General features: G+C 39.9%; 1 protein-coding gene across 2 annotated transcripts in view; it reads left to right on the top strand.

The window, feature by feature from the left end:
* Nucleotides 1–3,534: 3,534 nt before the first annotated feature.
* The window catches only part of PDS5A (PDS5 cohesin associated factor A), a 121,407-nt gene continuing 106,171 nt past the window's right edge, over nt 3,535–18,770 (top strand). Inside the window, exons 1-2 of one of the 2 annotated variants that reach the window (XM_065907581.1) lie at nt 3,535–3,908; nt 4,767–4,944. In XM_065907581.1, the coding sequence (XP_065763653.1) occupies nt 4,807–4,944 (138 nt within the window). In that variant the 5' untranslated portion in view covers nt 3,535–3,908; nt 4,767–4,806. Of the gene's footprint in view, nt 3,909–4,080; nt 4,194–4,766; nt 4,945–18,770 lie in introns of those variants that run through there. The other variant, XM_065907582.1, reaches the window with a different exon arrangement.

Genomic DNA, 18,770 nt, shown 5'->3' with positions numbered 1-18,770 from the left:
TGTGCCTACATATATTTGTTCTAGCCAAGCTGTCAGTGATATCTGGAAAGACTCTAAAATAAAATACCATTTTTTTTAGTTTCACTAATTATGACATATCATTAAAATTTCTCTGGGACCAGAGGTACATGGAAGTTTCAGATTTGTAATTTGTGAAATTACTCAGGATAAACTTAGCTAGTTACATTTTAAATTGAAAAGCAAATAAAGAATTTCAGATAAATAGAAAACATATTTATAAAATCTGCTTTAAATATCTTAGATATTTTTGCATTTTTTCTGTTGGTATTTTTACCTTCATTCACTTTCACTATAAATGGCTTTAGTGTCCTATTGCCCCAGTTCATCCTTTGAAACTGCCACTCTGTTCAACCTCTGCAGTATTTAGTGCGAACACAGTTTATCCTCTACCCTCACCTTCTGGCAATCACTCCTACAAACTCTGTTCTCTAGAACTGCACTGTCCAATATAGCAACCACTAGCCACATATCGTTGTTTAGATTTTTTAAATTAAATTAAAAATTTAGTTCCTCCATTTCATCAGTCACTTTTCAGGCATTTTATAGTTGCATGTGGTTAGGACCTACTGGACAAAGCAAGTGTGAAACATTTCCATTGTTGTGGTGGCCCAGAGTTTGGATCTAGAATTTCTATGTAGAGAGAATTCATGGTTGGTAAGGTGATTGAAATAGGGGGTTGGGGGTTTGTCCTGAAGCTGCATTGGATGTCATTTTGTACACAGATTGTATGTTTGTACATGTGTCTATGGGAGGGGGCTGATGGAAATTATATGAGTGCAGAATAAGGCTCACAAAGTCAAGCCACTCTTTTATACAATTATTGTTCTAATCACACCAAAGTCTTTTCCTCAAAAAGAAATTGCACTTAATTACCTCCAAGCCTTTTTTCACCTTGTGGTTATCTCTATTAGCTATTGCTCTTCTCACAACTACTCAGTAACAATTCACCCTCCAATGCCCAGCCTCAAATAGCCCTCCCTTTGGGAAGTTCCCATAGCATTCCTTTCTTAGGCTCTTAGACAATACAATTTAAATCCCTATTGTGGAATAAATCACAGCCTTGCCTCGAATTATGGTACGTATGCCTGTGATTCCTCCATTAGACTCTGTTCCTGTCAAGAGCAGGAACTTTGTCTTCTTGTTTTCTAAATATTTGCCCAGTGCCTAGTACAATGCCTTACAGGAGTTCAGTAACTGTTTGCTAAATTAACTTTTAAATAGCTTAGATTCTAAAAGACATCCTGACTAAAGCTATCCCAAGCACAGTCCTCCCCTTCCCAGTTAAAGATAACTTCATCCGTCACTACACAGGCCAAAAACTTTGGAGTCACCTTATTTTCTTAAATCTCTTTTTTTTTTTAATTTTTTTCATCACGTCCACTATTATTACCTAGTCCTACCATCTCTCTTTGGAATTTTTGCAGTAGTCTTATACTTGGTTGTTTTACTTCTACATTTGCATCTCCTCATTATTTTCAGCCTAGCAGCTAGAGTTACTCTTTCATTTTACATATATTAAAAAATTATGTAGAACTTAGTATGTACCAGTTACTGTTTTAGGCACTTTACAAGTGTTAATTTATTTATCCCTCACGATGACTCTCTGAAATAAAAACAATTATCCCTGTTTTACAGATGAGGAAAATGAGGCACAGAAAGATTAAGTAGTTTGTCCAAGGTTGCCTAGATCATAGAACATAAATCATATCACTTCTCTTTTTAAAGCACTTCCTTCTCAGAGTATGTGCCAAAGTCTTTCCAAAAGTAGAAGGCCTAAAAGGTTGTATGTGGTCTGCATCCTCCCTCTTCTCTACTTCATTTTCTTCCATAGCAATTTATTAATTTTTTTTGTCTATCTCTCCCCCAATAAATTAAGCTCTACCACAACAGGCAGAGATCTTTGTTCTTTCCCACTACAGATTTTATTCTCAGTGCTCAAAACAATGCCTTGTATAGTAGGCCCTCTTCACATAATTGTTCACAAATGAATGTATCACTTCTCATTTACTGTAAGTGGGAATGTTTTTTAAAAAGGAATTAAAAACAGAAATTTCAGAATTCCTATAATTTAGAATTTACAAGTTCAACCTATTGATGTGTTACGATCCTTAGGGCTTACTATCTTTTGAGTGTTTATAAAATCAAACATTATTAACGAAGTAGGTAGTTAAAATTACAATTTTATGGATATATACAAAACTCCATTTAGTAATGGGTAAATTAATAATGGCAAGAATGAAAATAAAAAGTCCCTCTTTATTTAAATGTAACAGATTTTTTAAAATCATATGTGAGAGAAAGAGCCTAAAAACAGTGTAGGTTTTGGTCAGTTTAATAGTTTGGATGAAGTTTCTTAATGAATTCTGCCTGCTACTCTAAATGTTCTGAGTTTTGGGCAGAGTTCTAGCAAATCAGCAACTGTGGTGTGTTAGATTCTGAGATAATTGCTTCCTTGTATATTACTTGAAAAACAGTTCAGTGAGGGCAGCCCCTATAATATTTTTAAGATCAAACAAAGGATGTGGAAAAGATCAATTAATATCCATCAAGAATTTAAATAATCAAATATCATTTTAAACTACAGTAGCGATCAGTTTCAAGAGCTGCAGACTATTTCAAATTATTTTCTCTTTTTAACTTCATCTTTGGAAATTATATATGTGCTCCCGAGGTTCATTTGGTTCAGCTTTTTATTTTAAACTGCTCAAACACCACTGCATCGGGTTTTCCTTTGGATGAACGAAAAACCTATCCTTTGGTATATTTAAAAAAAAATTTTTTTAACGAGTTACTCCATATTCACAAGACCTATGTATCGAATTTGTAAACATGCTTATTTCTGAAGTCCAGTCTCAGAAATCCTGATTTTCTAGGTTCGGGAGTGCAGTCCAGAAAATTTCGTCTATTCTTTGAGAACTACTGGACTCAATGCAGTTTTCATATTTTGCAGTTTTCAAAATATTAATTTTAGACATCTAAAGAGGAGAGGGCAAACTCTGGAGGCTGTCAAAAGAAACAGGAATGAGCAGCACACGTTGTGCCATGTTGCAAAACTTTTCCTCAGGTTGCAGATCTTCTGTCCCTAGGGAGGAAATCAGTTCGTTATCACCGACTAATTAACCATTTTTCAACCATGTCCATCCACGTCGTTTAGGATGAACCCCAAAAGTCATGAACTCATCTCCGCGGCAAACACTGAAGAAACTCCGTTCGTGCAACTTGGCCCCAAAAGGCCGCGGGCGCCGGGTCGCTTCCCGCCAGCCAGGCTCCTCCTCTGCTCGCCTTCTGGGTCCGGTCCTCCCGAAGGCGCTCGGAGCGGCAGGTCTTGGCGCCAACCGGGTGGCGGCGCTGTTTGCTCCGCGCGCGCCGCTCGAGGCCCGAGGGAGGCGGAGGCAAGGCCGGCGGAGGAAGGGGCGGGGGCGAGGCGCGCGCCCTGCTCTCGCGTGCTCTCGCGCCGCTCGCGTGACCGGCCGCTGTGTGCGAGAGGCGCCGGCTGCCGGGAGCACGGGCGGCAGCGCGCGCCGCTGCGAGGGGCGTCCGGGTCCGGCTCGCGGACCCGGCCGGCGCGAGGTGCGGGCGGGCGGGCAGCCGGGGTCCGGGGCGGACACACGCGCACACGCTCCCGGAGGAGCCTCCTCCGAGGCTGCTCTTCCTCTGCCTGACGGAGAGCGGCAGTGTCTCCCCGCCCAGCTCTCACTCGCCCCGCGTCTCCCCCCGCGGCGACTGCTCCTCCTCGGCACCGCCAGCCCCAGCGCCGCTCCGGGGCGGGCGGCGGCGGCGGCGGGACCCGCGGAGCCGCTTTGTGTGCAGCCCGGAGAGGGGCGGCGGCGCAACCACCTGACAGAGGCCCGGGCGCTCGATGCACCTTCCGCCCGCATGAGGAGGAGGTAAAGGCGGCGGCGGCTCGGCTCCCGCCCTCGGCTGGGGAGGGAGGGGACGGAAGGGGAGACCGGGGGTGGGGGGGGCGCGGGACGGAGGCCCGGCGGGGCTGCCCGGAGGTGCCGGTGAGGCCTCGGCGGCTCCGGACTGCGCCGAGTGGCCGGGGGCGAGAGGAGCCGCCGGGGTCCCTGAGCCGAAGTTGAAGGAACAAAATGTGAAGTGCGGAGCCGCGTCAGCCGCTTCCTGGCTCGGGGTTCGGGGCGGAGGGCAGCTTGTTTTCTCCTCCCGCGGGGGTGAGGGACCGGGACACGGGAGGGGCGGGAGCGTGGCGGGGACACCGGGGGTCCCGAAGCTTTGCCCGGCAAGGGCGTAGGTTCCCGGGAGCCGCCGCTGCGTGTGGGTCCCGTTGGGTCCCTAGTTTTGCGGCCTAAGCCGAGCCCTATAGGCCTCGCGTCTCCTTTCCCGGAGGGGACCGGCCGGGCGGGCATTCGAGGCTTCTCTCTGACCGAGCCGGGGCCTCAGGGGCCTCGCTGGGCTCTCGAGGCCTCCAAACTTCGGACCTCGGTGCTTGGGGGTGGGATTTCATTGTGAAAGGGGGAACGGGAAACTCCTGGCGCTGCTCGGCGCTTCCCGCGGCCGCCGGTGCCAGGGAGCCGGGAGGGCCCGGGGTCTGCGGGGCCCGCGTGGGTGGGGGCGGCGAGGCGGCCACCAGGCTCCAAGCCCCGGGGAGGAGCGGGGAGGGAGGCCGCCGCCGAGCCCCCGGCCTCCCTGGAGAAAGGACCCTCTGCAGATTAGGGTTTTTGAAATGAAAAAAGAGGTTACAAAGTCGCCCCTTTCCCGCTGAACTTTTGTTTTCTGACCGATAGAGGCCGGTAGAGGACCGTGAAGGAAAAGTTGTCCCCCAGGATGGACTTCACCGCTCAGCCCAAGCCTGCCACGGCCCTCTGCGGCGTCGTGAGTGCCGACGGGAAGATCGCTTACCCTCCGGGGGTGAAGGAGATCACCGACAAGATCACCACGGACGAAATGATCAAACGACTGAAGGTAAGTTTCTCCGGACAGAATGTTCACACCGCAGACGTTTGTGGTAGGAGGTGCTCTCTCCAGGGGTATTACTGCTCTGCTGGGCCTGGCCTTAAGTTTCAGCTACCAGGCTTTTTTCTTTTTTTTTTTAAGATATTTTACGTCTTTTCTTTTACCCCCTTCTGAAAGGTATCGTTCTGTCTTGGCTTTATCTTAAAATAGTAATGTCTGTTAAGGGCATAATCATTATGGGAAATTAAAAGAGTATGTATGTGATATTTTTTAATTCTACTTTTTTTCCTCTAAGTATAAAAATTGGAGTATTTTTTAAGCTTTTTTTTTTTTTTTGTCTAGAAATATTTTTGAGAATACTATTCAAAGTAGCTTCCAGCTTTAAAGGTAGGCAATAATTTGCCTAGGAAGGTTTTCGTCAGCTTCTAGGAGACTGGTTTAAGTGCAAAATGCATTTTAAAAATTATCACAATTTTCTGATATCCAAAAACTTAAATATGTAAATAGTATGATTAAACTTTAACAGAAAGTACTGACTTTTCAAAATTCAGGCTTGAAGTAGAGTGATGACTTATGTCCACATGTTCAAAGGGGTTTTAAGGGACAGTGATTATGGCTTATTTTATAAGGGGTCAGCTTATTTTTAAACATGGTGGGCCTAATGTGAAGGTTGTAAGTTTCAGCCTTTAGGTAAGTTAATTTTTTGTTTTCTGTTGCATGGTTATAGATTGTGGCCACAGCCTCACAAAGTAAGTGTTACTCTTATTAAGGGATCAGCTTGATGCAGTAGTTCTCAACCATGGCATCTTTGACTCCTAAGGAACATTTGGCAGTGCTGAAGACTTTTTTTTTTTTTTTTTTGGTCACCATTGGGGGTTGGATTGGAATAGGGGAAGACGAGACAGGGAGTCCAGCTAGGAGACTCTTAAACTGTAGTCTAGGTCAGAGATGTTGAAATCATGAAGTAGGGCTGTGATAGTGGTAAGAGAGAGATAGGGAACAATCCAAGAGATATTTCAGAGTTTTACTAATCAGTTAGAGCGTGTGGAAGGTGAGGAAAGTAACAATATTGACGCCTTGCCAGTCTTCCCCTTGGGCAACTTGTTGAAATGCATTTTAGAAAATAATCTTGCCCCTTTGCTGTTAGAGCTTAGTATAGTGCCTGGTAAATGTTAACAGTGTTGTGAGTGATTAGTATTTAAAAGTGCTCCTGTAGTTTGTTTTTAAAAATATAGTTGGATCCTACAATTTGCTGCCCATTTGGAAGGAATAGGACACGATACCTTCCATCAAAATAGATCTTGATACTAAAGACTGTACATGAAGTGGGGTGCTTAATTGATGCTTCTTAAGGTTGTACTATTATTATTTTAAATTTTTGAAATGCTGAAATATGACTTATGAAATATAAATTAAGTAAAATTGTAGATCTTTCTATTATTTTCATATTAAGAATATGGAAACCTGAATTCTGGTGATGGATAATCTGGTTTTTAAAAAGTTATGATTGTATATACATCTTCTATTTGAAAGTAGATTAAATGTCAGAAGTATTTTTTAACTAAATTGACAGTCTAGAATGAGCATATGGTTAGAATATTCATTTATTATGAGTTCTTTTGGAAGTTGAATTTAATATTAATCAATTAATCAATTTGAATGTCCTATTGCTAAAATGTTGGTTTTTCAAGAATTCTTATGATTTTGTTGTCTTCCTGCCTTGTAAGGTGATTTTGACTATGTACTTTTTAGGAAGGAGCTATGCTTACCACCATACCACCAATTCACGCGGTACTTTTTAGGGATCCATGTTTAGTTAAACTATTACTGTCTTATTAGTATAGATTTTTAATAATATATAACTATATTTTTGATAATTTTTGTGTTGTCTGTGAGTAACTTGTATAAATTCAGTAGTTTATTATTATTATAGCAACAGTGTTCAGTATTGTGAGGAGGAGGGCTTAAAGGCTAGTAAAACCCTGGTCAGTATAATTCAGAGATGTTTGGTCCATATTCTTCAGTTTTCAAGAATGGAACAAGCATTTTCCTTTTAGAAGGATCCCAAAAGAAATTCCAGAACTCCTTTTATCTCCTAGATAATAAAAGCTAGACCTAAAGTGGCCAACTAGCATTTACCAAGATCAGTCATGGGACTGGTTAGTGGCAGAGCCAGGGCAATAGCATCGTGTGTCTTTTTATTCTTATGGCTGCTTTCTTCTAAGGAATCTAAAGGAAGTTGATCAAGGAAGCTGTCATTTTTATCATGCAGTGGGAAACAGTAAAGTGAAAAGGGGAAGGGAATCAATGAGAGTTAACTTGGTCTTTTGCAGGGAAATATAGGACAGGATTTTGTGTTCTTAACATTAGAGAGAAACTATTGTGATGCTTTCAAGGTGTCTTGAAAGTAATTCTTAGAGTATGTCTTTGAAAAAGCTAAAACATACTTTTGTATTTTAGAAGTTTTCATTTCTATTTCCAAGGAACTGCTGTTTTTACATCTAGTTAACACTGCCATTCTGTCGGTTCCTTAAACGTGCCATGTTCATTTCTGCCGAGACAGATTTTACATTATGTAACCCATATACGTACTCTTCCTCCCGTTTCATGAAGGGAAGTCTCTTAGATTTCCTGTTATATACTCTTTTAATTCCTTCATGTCACTTGTTACAGATGTGGTATTACATTTATGCTTGTGTTTATTTGGTCTGTGTCCCCAACTTCTCTGTAAGCTTCGTGAATACCACATCTGTTTGTTTACTCTTGTATCCTCCCAGTGCTTAGTTTATGTGTGTGTGTGCTCAGTCATGTCCAACTCTGCAACGCCATGAGCTGTAGCCCACCAGGCTCCTCTGTCCATGGAATTCGCCAGGCAGAAATACTGGAGTGGGTTGCCATTTCCTACTCGAGGGGATCTTCCTGACCCAGGGATTGAACCTGCATCTCCTGTGTGTCCTCTGTGGCAGGTGGATTTTTTACCACTGTGCCACCTGGGAAGCCCCAGTTAGGTGCTCAACATGTATTTGTTGAATGAATGAATAAGTAATATGTATTAATACTGGTTTAGAGAAGTATTCTTATTTTTGAAAATGAAGGATGATTTGAAAATATTTTGAATTGCAACTAAGTACTTTATCTGAGATTGCATACTAGAGATGATAAAGTAGCTATTTATAATTTTAGAACTAGAAGGTAGCTTAAAAGTTATTTGGTTTTGTTCAGATTTTCCAGATAAAGAAACTGATTCTGAGAGGTTGTGACCAACTCTAGTCACATAAAGCTGAAAACTATCGTTAATGATTTTGTTATTTAGATCAGTTATAGAAATATTAAAAGCCATATAAAAGTTAGCTGTTAGGAAGGATAGTAGACATTTTTTAATACCAGTGTTACATTAAGCATCAAGATATGTAGTTCACAAATATCCTTCCTCCTATTTAATTAAGGATTCTGAAAGGAATGCAGGAGTCATGCCTCATCAGTTTTGTAACACATTCAAGATACACCTATAAACAGTATTGTACAAATTCCATTAAGCGCTTCTGCCCATGGACTGTTACACAGTCTCTCTCAGGTCACGTATTACAAAGCTATATGCCACATATTATTTTTTCTCCTGTTCCTGCTCTTTTGGAAGTGGGAGGCCTTAGATCAGCCTTGGTTTTTAAAGGAAGGTGAGTGTTAGGATGAAGTTTGTTACTTACATCTGTTTCTGTTACCTGCTTTCAGAGTTCACTGCCCAGACAGGTCTCCATACCCCAAATACTTACTACCGTGATGCTAAGAATTAGGAAAGAGTAAGTCATAGTTTTATTATTCTGAAAATGTCCCCCATTTTTCTCCCACTAGGTGCTACTTCTGTGCTTTCTTTGTATTTTTCTATAATCTTTCTCTTTGTGTCCATCATTCTCCCTCTTCCCCATGTCCTCACTTCTGCTTTCTGTAGTCTGGCCCATGGGATACTTTAATACGAGTTAGGATGTGGTAGGCTTGATTTAGGTAGAACACTCCCTTTCTCATAAGAACCTAGGTTGGAAGGGGGAAGAACAGATTGCAGGAAGACCATGAATTCTTTCCTTTTCCTTCCCCTCAGGTGGACCTCAGAAATACTTGATTGGGTTATAATCATTTTCACTTGCATAAATGATTTTTTATTTATTCCTAGTTGCCACATGGTATGCTAATTTTACAGGTAGTTTAGTGTATAGTTTCAAGTCTGGATTTCATCTATATATTTTATTTTAATAAATGTATTACAGAAGATTGTGCTAAGAAAATAAGAAATTAAATGGAGAGGCAAGATTTCTTAAAATGAAGTCCTAAAATATGGCCAGTATACATTTGTGAAGTAATGCTTCATGCAGTACAGCTTTTATTTTAAATTTCCATTTGTGTAGAGGAATTTTTTCAGTTATCAGCTGGTGCGTAACAAGCTACCCCTAAACCTAATAGTTTAAAACAGCAACCTTTTTCCCTCTGCCCCCTGCCAGCCGACGTCCTCGCCACGCTGTGGAAGACGTGCATTTCCCATGAGTTGGCGCTGAGTGACGTGGGCACCACGGCCTGCCCGTGAGTGCCACGCGCCCAGCACCTGCCTGCCCGCCCCCTGGACCTTCCGAGGGGGCTGGCACCTGCTGGGGGTTCTGGTTTTTACTTTTTTAATGTAAGTCTGAATCTTTGTAATTATTGAATCGTGAGAACATTTTTGAACAATTTGCCTGTCAATAAAGCAGAAGACGGCAAAAAAATAAAATAAAAATAAAACAGCAACTTTTAAAAACCTTATTGTGGTAAATAAAATACATATAAAATAAAATTTGCTCTTTTATCATCTTTAAGTGTATAGTTCAGTGCCATAGTTCCAAAGTGCAGTGCAGAGTTCCAAAGAATAGCAAGGAGAGATGAGAAAGCCTTCCTCAGTGATCAATACAAAGAAATAGAGGAAAACAATAGAATGGAAAAGACTAGAGATCTCTTCATGAAAATTAGAGATACCAAGGGAATATTTCATGCAAAGATGGGCACAATAAAGGACAAAATGGTATGGATCTAATAGAAGCAGAAGATATTAATAAGAGGTAGCAAGAATACACAGAAGAACTGTACAAAAAAGATCTTCATATCCCAGATAATGACAATGGTGTGATTACCACCTAGAGCCAGACAGCCTGCAGTGCTAAGTCAAGTGGGCCTTAGGGAATCATCACTACAAGCAGAGCTGGTGGAGGTGATGGAATTTCAGTTGAGCTATTTTCAAATCCTAAGAGAGGATGCTGTGAAAGTGCTGCAGTCATTATGACAACAAATTTGGAAAACTCAGCAGTGACCACAGGACTGGAAAAGGCCAGTTTTCATTCTAGTCCCAAAGAAAGGCAATGTCAAAGAATGTTCAAACTACCGCACAGTTGCTCTCATCTCACAGGCTAGCACAGTAATGCTCATAATTCTTGAAGCCAGTCTTCAATAGTACATGAACCGTGAACTTTCAGATATTCAAGCTGGATTTAGTAAAGAGAGGGGAAGCAAATCAAATTGCCAACATCTGTTGGATCATCAAAAAAGAGAGTTCCAGAAAAACATCTGCTTTATTGACTACACCAAAGCCTTTGACTATGTGGGTCACAACAAACTGTAGAAAATTCCTCAAGAGATGGAAATACCAGAGCACCTGACCTGCCTCCTGAGAAACCTGTATGCAGGTCAAGAAGCAGCAATCAGAACCGGACATGGAACAACTGACTGGTTCCAAATTGGGAAAGGAGTACGTCAAGGCTGTGTATTGTCACCTTGCTTATTTAACTTACATGCAGAGTACATCATGTGAAATGCTGGGCTGGATGAAGCACAAGTTAGAATCAAGATTGCTGGGAGAAATATCAATAACCTCAGATACGCAGATGACACCACCCTTATGGCAGAAAGCAAAGAGGAAGTAAAAAGCCTCTTGATGAAAGTGAAAGCAGAGTGAAAAAGTTGACTTAAAACTCAACATTCAGAAAACTAAGATCATGGCTTCTGGTCCCATCACTTCATGGCAAATAGATGGGGAAACAATGGAAACAGTGAGAAACTTTATTTTTGGAGGCTCCAAAATCACTGCAGATGGTAACTGCAGCCATGAAATTAGAAGATGCTTGCTTCTTGGAAGAAAAGCTATGACCAACCTAGACAGCATATTTAAAAGCAGAGACATTACTTTGCCAGCAAAGGTCCATCTAGTCAAAGCTATGGTTTTTCCAGTGGTCATGTATGGATGTGAGAGTTGGATAGTAAAGAAAGCTGAGCGCTGAAAAATTGATGCTTTTGAACTGTGGTGTTGGAGAAGACTCTTGAGAGTCCCTTAGACTGCAAGGAGATCCAACCAGTCCATCCTAAAGGAAATCAGTCCTGAATATTGTTTGAAAGAACTGAAGCTGAAGTTCCAATACTTTGGCCACCTGATGCAAAGAACTGACTCATTGGAAAAGACTCTAATGCTGGGAAGGATTGAAGGCAAAAAGAGAAGGGCATTGCAGAGAATGAGATGGTTGGATGGCATCACCGACTCCATGGACATGAGTTTGAGCTAGCTCCGGGAGTTGGTGATGGACAGGGAGGCCTGGCGTGCTGCAGTCCATGGGACTACAAACAGTCAGACTCAACTGAGCGACCGAACAGAGTTCCATGCCATAACTACATTCACATTGTTGTGCAACCTCATCACCGTCCATTCAGAGCTTTTCATCATCCTTACCTGAACTCTGAACCCATTAAACTAGAACTCTGTTCCCCACTTCCCCCAGCCCAGGCGACCTCTTTCTACTTCCTGTCTTTATGAATTTGACTACTCTAGGAGCCTTAGTTCAGTTCAGTTCAGTTGCACAGTCGTGTCCAACTCTTTGCGACTCCATGGACTGCTGCACACCAGGCCTCCCTGTCTCACTAACTCCTGGAGTTTACTCAAACTCAGGTCCATTGAGTCGGTGATGCTATCCAACCATTTCATCCTCTTTGTATAAATGGGACCATAGCATATTGCTGCTTTTGTGACTGGCTTATTCACTTGGCATAATGTCTTCAGGGTTTATCTGTTCTTGGAGTATTTGTCAGAATACACATATATAATATCTTTTGTTTATCCTTTCATTCTTTGATGGACACTTGGGTGGCTTCCACCTTTTACCTACAGCCAGCAACTTTTCTTATTATCTCACAGTTTTGTGGATCAGAAATTTGGGCCGGACTTGGCTTTCTGCTCCACATTTTGTCCTAGGTTCCCTTAGTGGTATTCAGCTGGTCTAATGTGTACACACTGGCTTCTCTCAAACACTTGGTGCCTTGGTAGGAACAGCTGAAAGGCTGGACTCAACTGGGCCCTTCTTCCTGTGTATTATGTAGTGTTAAGGCTTCTCCACATGGTCTCTCCAGCAGGATAGTTGAGCTCAGTTTTCCAAGACACTCTGGAGGAATTTGTCAGTACTTTTAAAAGACTTTATTCAGAATTGGCCTTGACATTTCTACCTTACTCTACTGTTTAACATATTCATAGTCCAGCTCTCATTCAAGGGGAGAAAAATTGACCCAACTTCTCAATGGAAGAAGTAGAAAAGAATTTGTAGCTGTCTTTAATCTACCATAGGAGCTCTCACAACAAGTCAAAGGATACTACACTTTGTAGTTACATTCATACATTTGAAAACCATTTAATCTCAAAAAACAACAGTATATACTTTCAGTGAATTTGCTGGATCTGTAAAATGTATTTTATTAAATTACCGTAACAAGTTACTGTAAGAAAAAAGTTATAGGAATTTTTTATATGCTAGTTTGGGAAAAATTATGGAGGAGGCTCATGATTTGATCCTAGAACTTGTTTCTTATATTACTTGAATTCTTACTAGAAAGTACTACTGGCCAATCATAATGATGATCCCCCCTTCTATCTTTTTTTTTTTTTTTTTTGAAAAAAACCCATTTTAATTTCTTATTTTGAGACATTTTATCCCTGTAAAAAATTTGGAAAAATTGCACCTTCAACACTCATGTCCCTTCACTTAGATTCACTAGTTAACGTTTTGTCACTTTTGCTTTCATGCACACACACACAAACATACGTGGAGGGAGACAGATGTAACACACTATTGTGTTGGCAAGTTACTTGCATACATCATGAGATTCCACCTCTGAATGCTTCAGCAGTCTTAGTCTAAGCTAATGTCTTAGTCTAAAGACATTCTCTTACTTTATAACAATGATCATTATCATTCTCTAGGAATTTAACATTGACATGATATCTGTTACACTGTCCATAATAAAATTCCCTCAATTGCCCTAAAACTTACTTTTTCAGAATTGAATTTTTCATATCTTTTTTTCTTTGTTGTTAAAGTCTAATGGTTCATGATGTCTATCTTCTTTGTGAAATTGTACCTTTTATTATTAAAAATATTCATCTTTGTTTCATTTACAATAAATAAATTTTTTTAAAAGGGAAAAAAATTGAATTTTTCTTCCTCTCTCCAATTTCCAATATAGGATCACACATGCATTTATCATGTCTTTTTTGTCTCCTTTAATCTAGAAAGTCCTCTTATTTTGGAGGGGAGTGTTGTTCATGACATTTTTTGAAGCATTTGTCCTACAGGAGTTGGTAATCTGTTTTGTCTCATTTCCTTATGCTTAGATTCAAGTTGAACCTTTTTTGCAAGTGTAGTATACAATCAATGGTACATAGTTACCTTTGCATCATATCAGGAGGCATATAATGCCAGATTTTGTTGTATTGACTATGCTAAGGTTGATCACTTGGGTACAGTTGGCCAACTCTGCATTGTAAAGGTACTTCTCCAGCTTGCAGTTAATAAGTAATTTTTAAGCTAGTAAATAGTTTGTGAGAATAATTTGTTTCAACCATTCTTAACTTTCTTGAAAAATAGTGAACTTTTATTTTGTTTTTGGCTGCACTGGGTCTTCATTGCTGCATGCGGGCTTTCTCTAGTTGTCATAAGTGGGAGCTACTCCAGTTGCAGTGTGCAGGCTTCTCATTGCTACGGAGCATGGACTCCAGGGCACTTGGACTTCAGTAGTTCTGGTCAGTGGGCTCAGTTGCCCCAAAGCATATGGAATCTTCCCTGACCAGGGATCAAACCTGTGTCCCCTGCATTGGATGGCAGATTCTTAACTACTGGACCGTCAGGGAAGTCCTTACGCAACTGTTTTAGCACCCACTTTGATGGTTATAAATTATTGCCTTTTTTGATTCCATCATTCCTTTCACATGTATTAGCCGGTATTCTTCTGTAGAGAAGACCCTGCCCCCATTTAAAAAACAAAATCACTCATAGATTCTTTATTCAGTGCCTTATAATCCATTTTATTCCTTTTGAGAGTCAGATTGTCCCAGATGAGCATCCTTGCTTTCCTATCTTTTCAAACATCTAGTGTCTTTTTGACATGTCTTTCTATGAGTCTGACCACTTCTTTGTTTTCTGGTACAAGATGTTCACCTGTGCTTCCCTGCCCCGGATTTGGATAGATCTTTTTCCAAAGAACCTTATTTCCATCTTTGTGGAGAGTGGTGTTTATAAACCAAGGCCTTGGTGTGGCCATTGTGTTCACATTATTGTTAGATATGTAATTTCTTCAGGTCTTTCAGTGTGTGCAGCTAGGACACACACACACTTCAGATCAGGAGTTCATCGGCCACTTTCAGCTGGAGCCCAGTATGAGACATTCTCCTGCACGCCCTCCATTCTGTGTCTGTGTCAGCCTTCTCTTACAGTGTAAGCCCTGATTTCTCTGAGCGCCGGTAAAGTTATTTATGCTACTCCACTCTAAGGTGCCCCTATAAACACGAAAATCCAGAGCTGCCCTTTCAGTATCCCGTGCGAGGTTCCTTGGCAGTTCTTTCTGTCAAATTAAGATTGCATAGAGAACCATGCTCATTAGTTATTTGAATTGGAATTTTTTTGGTCTGAATGGTTGTTAATCAGTTTTCTATACAATTGATTTTCTGTTTGTATTCAATTATATGTGCACACACATTTGTTGACTCTTCATTTCTACTGATGAGTATAATCCTTGCTTGACTCTTTATTGGTAACAAAATTTACCATCTTAACCATTTTTAAGTGTTCACAGTACAGTAGCGTTAACTATACACACATTGTCAATACAGTAGATCTCTAGGACATTTTCATCATGTAAAACTGAAATTATATCCACAGAACAACTCCTCTTTCTTCTATGATCCCTTTAGCCCATAGTAACCACTGTTCTACTTTTGGTTTCTAAGAGTTCACTACTTTAGTTACCTCACATATAAGTGTGGAATCATATTCTATTTGTCTTTTTGTGACTGGCTTATTTCACTTAGTATAAAGTCCTCAAGGTTTATCCGTGTTGTAGCATATGACAGCATTTCCTTCTTTTTTAAGGCTAGTATTCCATTGTGTATATCTACCACATTTCTTTATCCATTAATGGAATTTTAGAAAGACCCACCTTTCAGCTATCGTGAGCAATGCTGCAGTTAACATGGGTGTGCATGTATCTCTTTTGAGATCCTGTTTTCAATTCTTTATATATATATATATATATATATATATATATATATATATATATATATATATATATTGCTGGGAATGCAGGATCATATGGTAATTCTATCTAAACATTTTCAGGGAACTCCCCTCCATACTGTTTTCGATAGTGGCTGCTTCATTTTACATTTCACCCAGTAGTACACCAGAATTCCAGTTTCTTCACATCAATGCTTGTCTTCTGTGTTTTTGATAGTGGCCATCCTAACAGATATGAGGTAATGTCTTATTGTGGTTTTGGTTTGTATTTCCCCAACGATTGGTGATGTTGAGCATCTTTTCATGCTTATTGGCTGTTTGTGTATCTTTTTTAGAAAAATATCTATTCAGGTACCGTATGTATGTATATATGTATGTATGTATGTAGCATGTATGTATGTATGTATTAGTTGCTGAGCTGTGTCCAACTCTGTGCAGTCCCATGGACTGCAACCTGTCAGTCTCCCCTTTGCATGGGACTCTTCAGGTGAGAGTACTGGAGTGGGTTGCCATTCCCTTCTCCAATTAAGTCCTTTACCCATTTTTTTTTTCTTTATCCATTTTTTAATCAGGTTATTTGTTTTATTGTTCAGTTGTAGGAGTGTCTGTATTCAGTTTTAGAAATTACATTGTTCATTTTTTTTTTTTTTTTTTTTTTGGTTCAAGAGTCAGAACTATCGGAAAAACTTGTACTTCTCAGAAGTCTTCCATCCTTATTCCTTCCACTGCATTTCCACACACCTCCCTTCTGTAGATAATCATTTCCATTAGTTTCTGGTTGATCCTTTCTTTCTGTGTTACCTCTCTTCTTCTCAGAAGTTAGACTACTATATATACTCTATTGTACTTTGTTTTTTTCACCCAATATATCTTAGCAATGACACCATATCTGGAAATCTTCTTTTATTAATTTTCATGATGCTATAGTATTCTATATGTGTAGAGGTACCCTAGTTTTATTTAACTAATCTCTGTGTTTATTTGAGATTGTAATATTTTCCTACTTAAACTAATGCTAAAACGAATAACCTTGGTACATATTGGTTTGTACTTGAGCAAGTGTATCTCCAGGGTGAATGCCTACGAATGGGATTTTGGGCCAAAGGGTGCCTTTATGAGTGGTTTTGTTACAGGTGGTTAAATTCCCCTTCATACCGGTTATACCGTTTTGTTCTTTTACCAGCAAGTATGAGTGCCCAAGCTCTCAGTAATATATTGTCAAGTGATGCCTACTTTTAAATTAGCAAATTAACATGTTGCCCAAAAAAGCCATTTTATTGCCTCCTGGCAACAAAACAAGTTCTTTTCAAGAATGATTAAATATAAGTGCTACATTGAGGTTCAAAGAGATAAGAACCCTGTTTAGATTTCCTTAAAAACTCAAAAGGAATTGAGTAGCTTTTTAAAAGGTTTATTTAAAGAAATGAAGGTAGAGATGGAGACAAAATTTTAGTAACAGAAACGATGTTGAAATCAACAAGCCTCACTTAGATCTTCATTCAAGATCTTGAATTAAATAGAAATTAAAGTGAAAGCCTATTGAAAATCATATATGAAATAAATAACATTAATATATAGAATGCCAGTACCATAATTTATTTTCCTAATATCAGATACCCATAGATATCCAAGGGAAAAACTGATTTGTGCTCACAGTAGGACACTAGGCTTAAAGCATTAAAATGCATTTTATTCTTGTTAGTTTCTATTTTCAGAGTTAATTATTTAAGTACTACTTTGGCTGAGATTGTTGGCATATGGAAATATGTCCAATTGAATTCCATGATCAGAAAGATAAGTGGAGTTTATGCATGATATAAAAGCCTAACAAGTTTTTATTTGCTTGAAGACAACAAATCAAGAAGTTTCTAGATAACGGTTGCAATAGAAAGCTAAAAAGAAACATAAAGAAAGAGTTTACTAAATTTCTTTCCATTGCTATTGGCATTTGGTCTTTTACATTAAGTACAGATCTTGCCAACTGGTACATTTCTTCTATACAGTTATAGACATGCCTAAATACAGGGTCCTCAACCTTTAGCGGTTACAAATATTAGATCTTTTTTTGAGTATCATGTGATATTTTAAAAGTTGGAAGTTACCATTATATGTGTGTGTGTATGTTGTTTTTCATGTTATAAAATTATTTTTAAGATCAAACACTTAAAACTTCCTACCAAAATTAGGGCCCTGTGATTAGTGGTGATAAACATCATGAGTCCATTAGGGGAAACTGGATTTATACTAGGAATAACACTGAAATAGATTTCCATTTATATGAAGGATATTTGAGCTTATCCTATCAACTTAATAACCATAAGTTAAATGCCAATTATGTGCTAGGATGCGTTGTGTTTCTTTGGATAAAAAGATACTCAGAATTTTAGGGTTCATGAAAAGTTTCGTGGAAAAGCTGACAGTTGGACTGGGATTTGAAGGCTTAGACTTTGGTAAGCAAATAGGTGGTGAAACTGTTCAAAGAAATGAGTAGTAGGGACAAAGACTGAGAGGCAGAAGCAGCTTGGTGTGTTTGAAGAAAACAAGAAGAATCGTTCTGATAGAGCTAACGCATCCCAAAGAGAGTAGTTGGGAGGAAAAACAAGTGGAAGGTACCAATGAAATTTGTAAAATCCTTAAATGCCAAAGAGAGGAATTTGAGTTAAAAAAGAAAAATAGAGCTAAAGAGTGATGTGTCTACATTGTGATTTTGCATGATTAGCAAAGGTAAGGGCCAAAGAGTTTTTTAAGACCATGAATGACACCCTTTCTTTGAGGCCAGTTTGTGGAGTTTTTTTATCCTCATGTCCAGACCAGATAGTATCTTTGGTTGAACAGTGTTGTTGTCTGGTCACTGAGTAATGTCCAGCTCTTTGCGACCCCATGGACTGCAGCACTCCAGACTTCCCTGTCCTTCACCATCTCCCAGAGCTTGCTCAAACTCATGTCCATTGAGTCAGTGATGCCATCCAACCATCTCTTCTGTCGTCCCCTTCTCCACCTGCCTTCAGTCTTTCCCATCATCAGGGTCTTTTCTAATGGGTTGGTTCCTTCGCATCAGGTGGCAAAGTATTGGAGCTTTAGCATCAGTACGTCCAGTGAATGTTCAGGATTGATTTCCTTTAGGATTGACTGGTTTGATCTCCTTGCGGTTGAACAGTAATCATTTCTAATTGATAACTGTCTGAATAAATCTGTTGGTTACTGAGAGCTAGTAGAATGGTTAGTCGAATTTTATATACTAGATCATTATGATATGAATTACATTTTTATCACATA

The sequence above is a fragment of the Muntiacus reevesi genome, chromosome 16, assembly GCF_963930625.1.
Source record: "Muntiacus reevesi chromosome 16, mMunRee1.1, whole genome shotgun sequence".
In the NCBI taxonomy this organism is placed as follows: Eukaryota; Metazoa; Chordata; class Mammalia; order Artiodactyla; family Cervidae; genus Muntiacus; species Muntiacus reevesi.
This window is presented reverse-complemented; position numbering and strand designations above follow the sequence as displayed.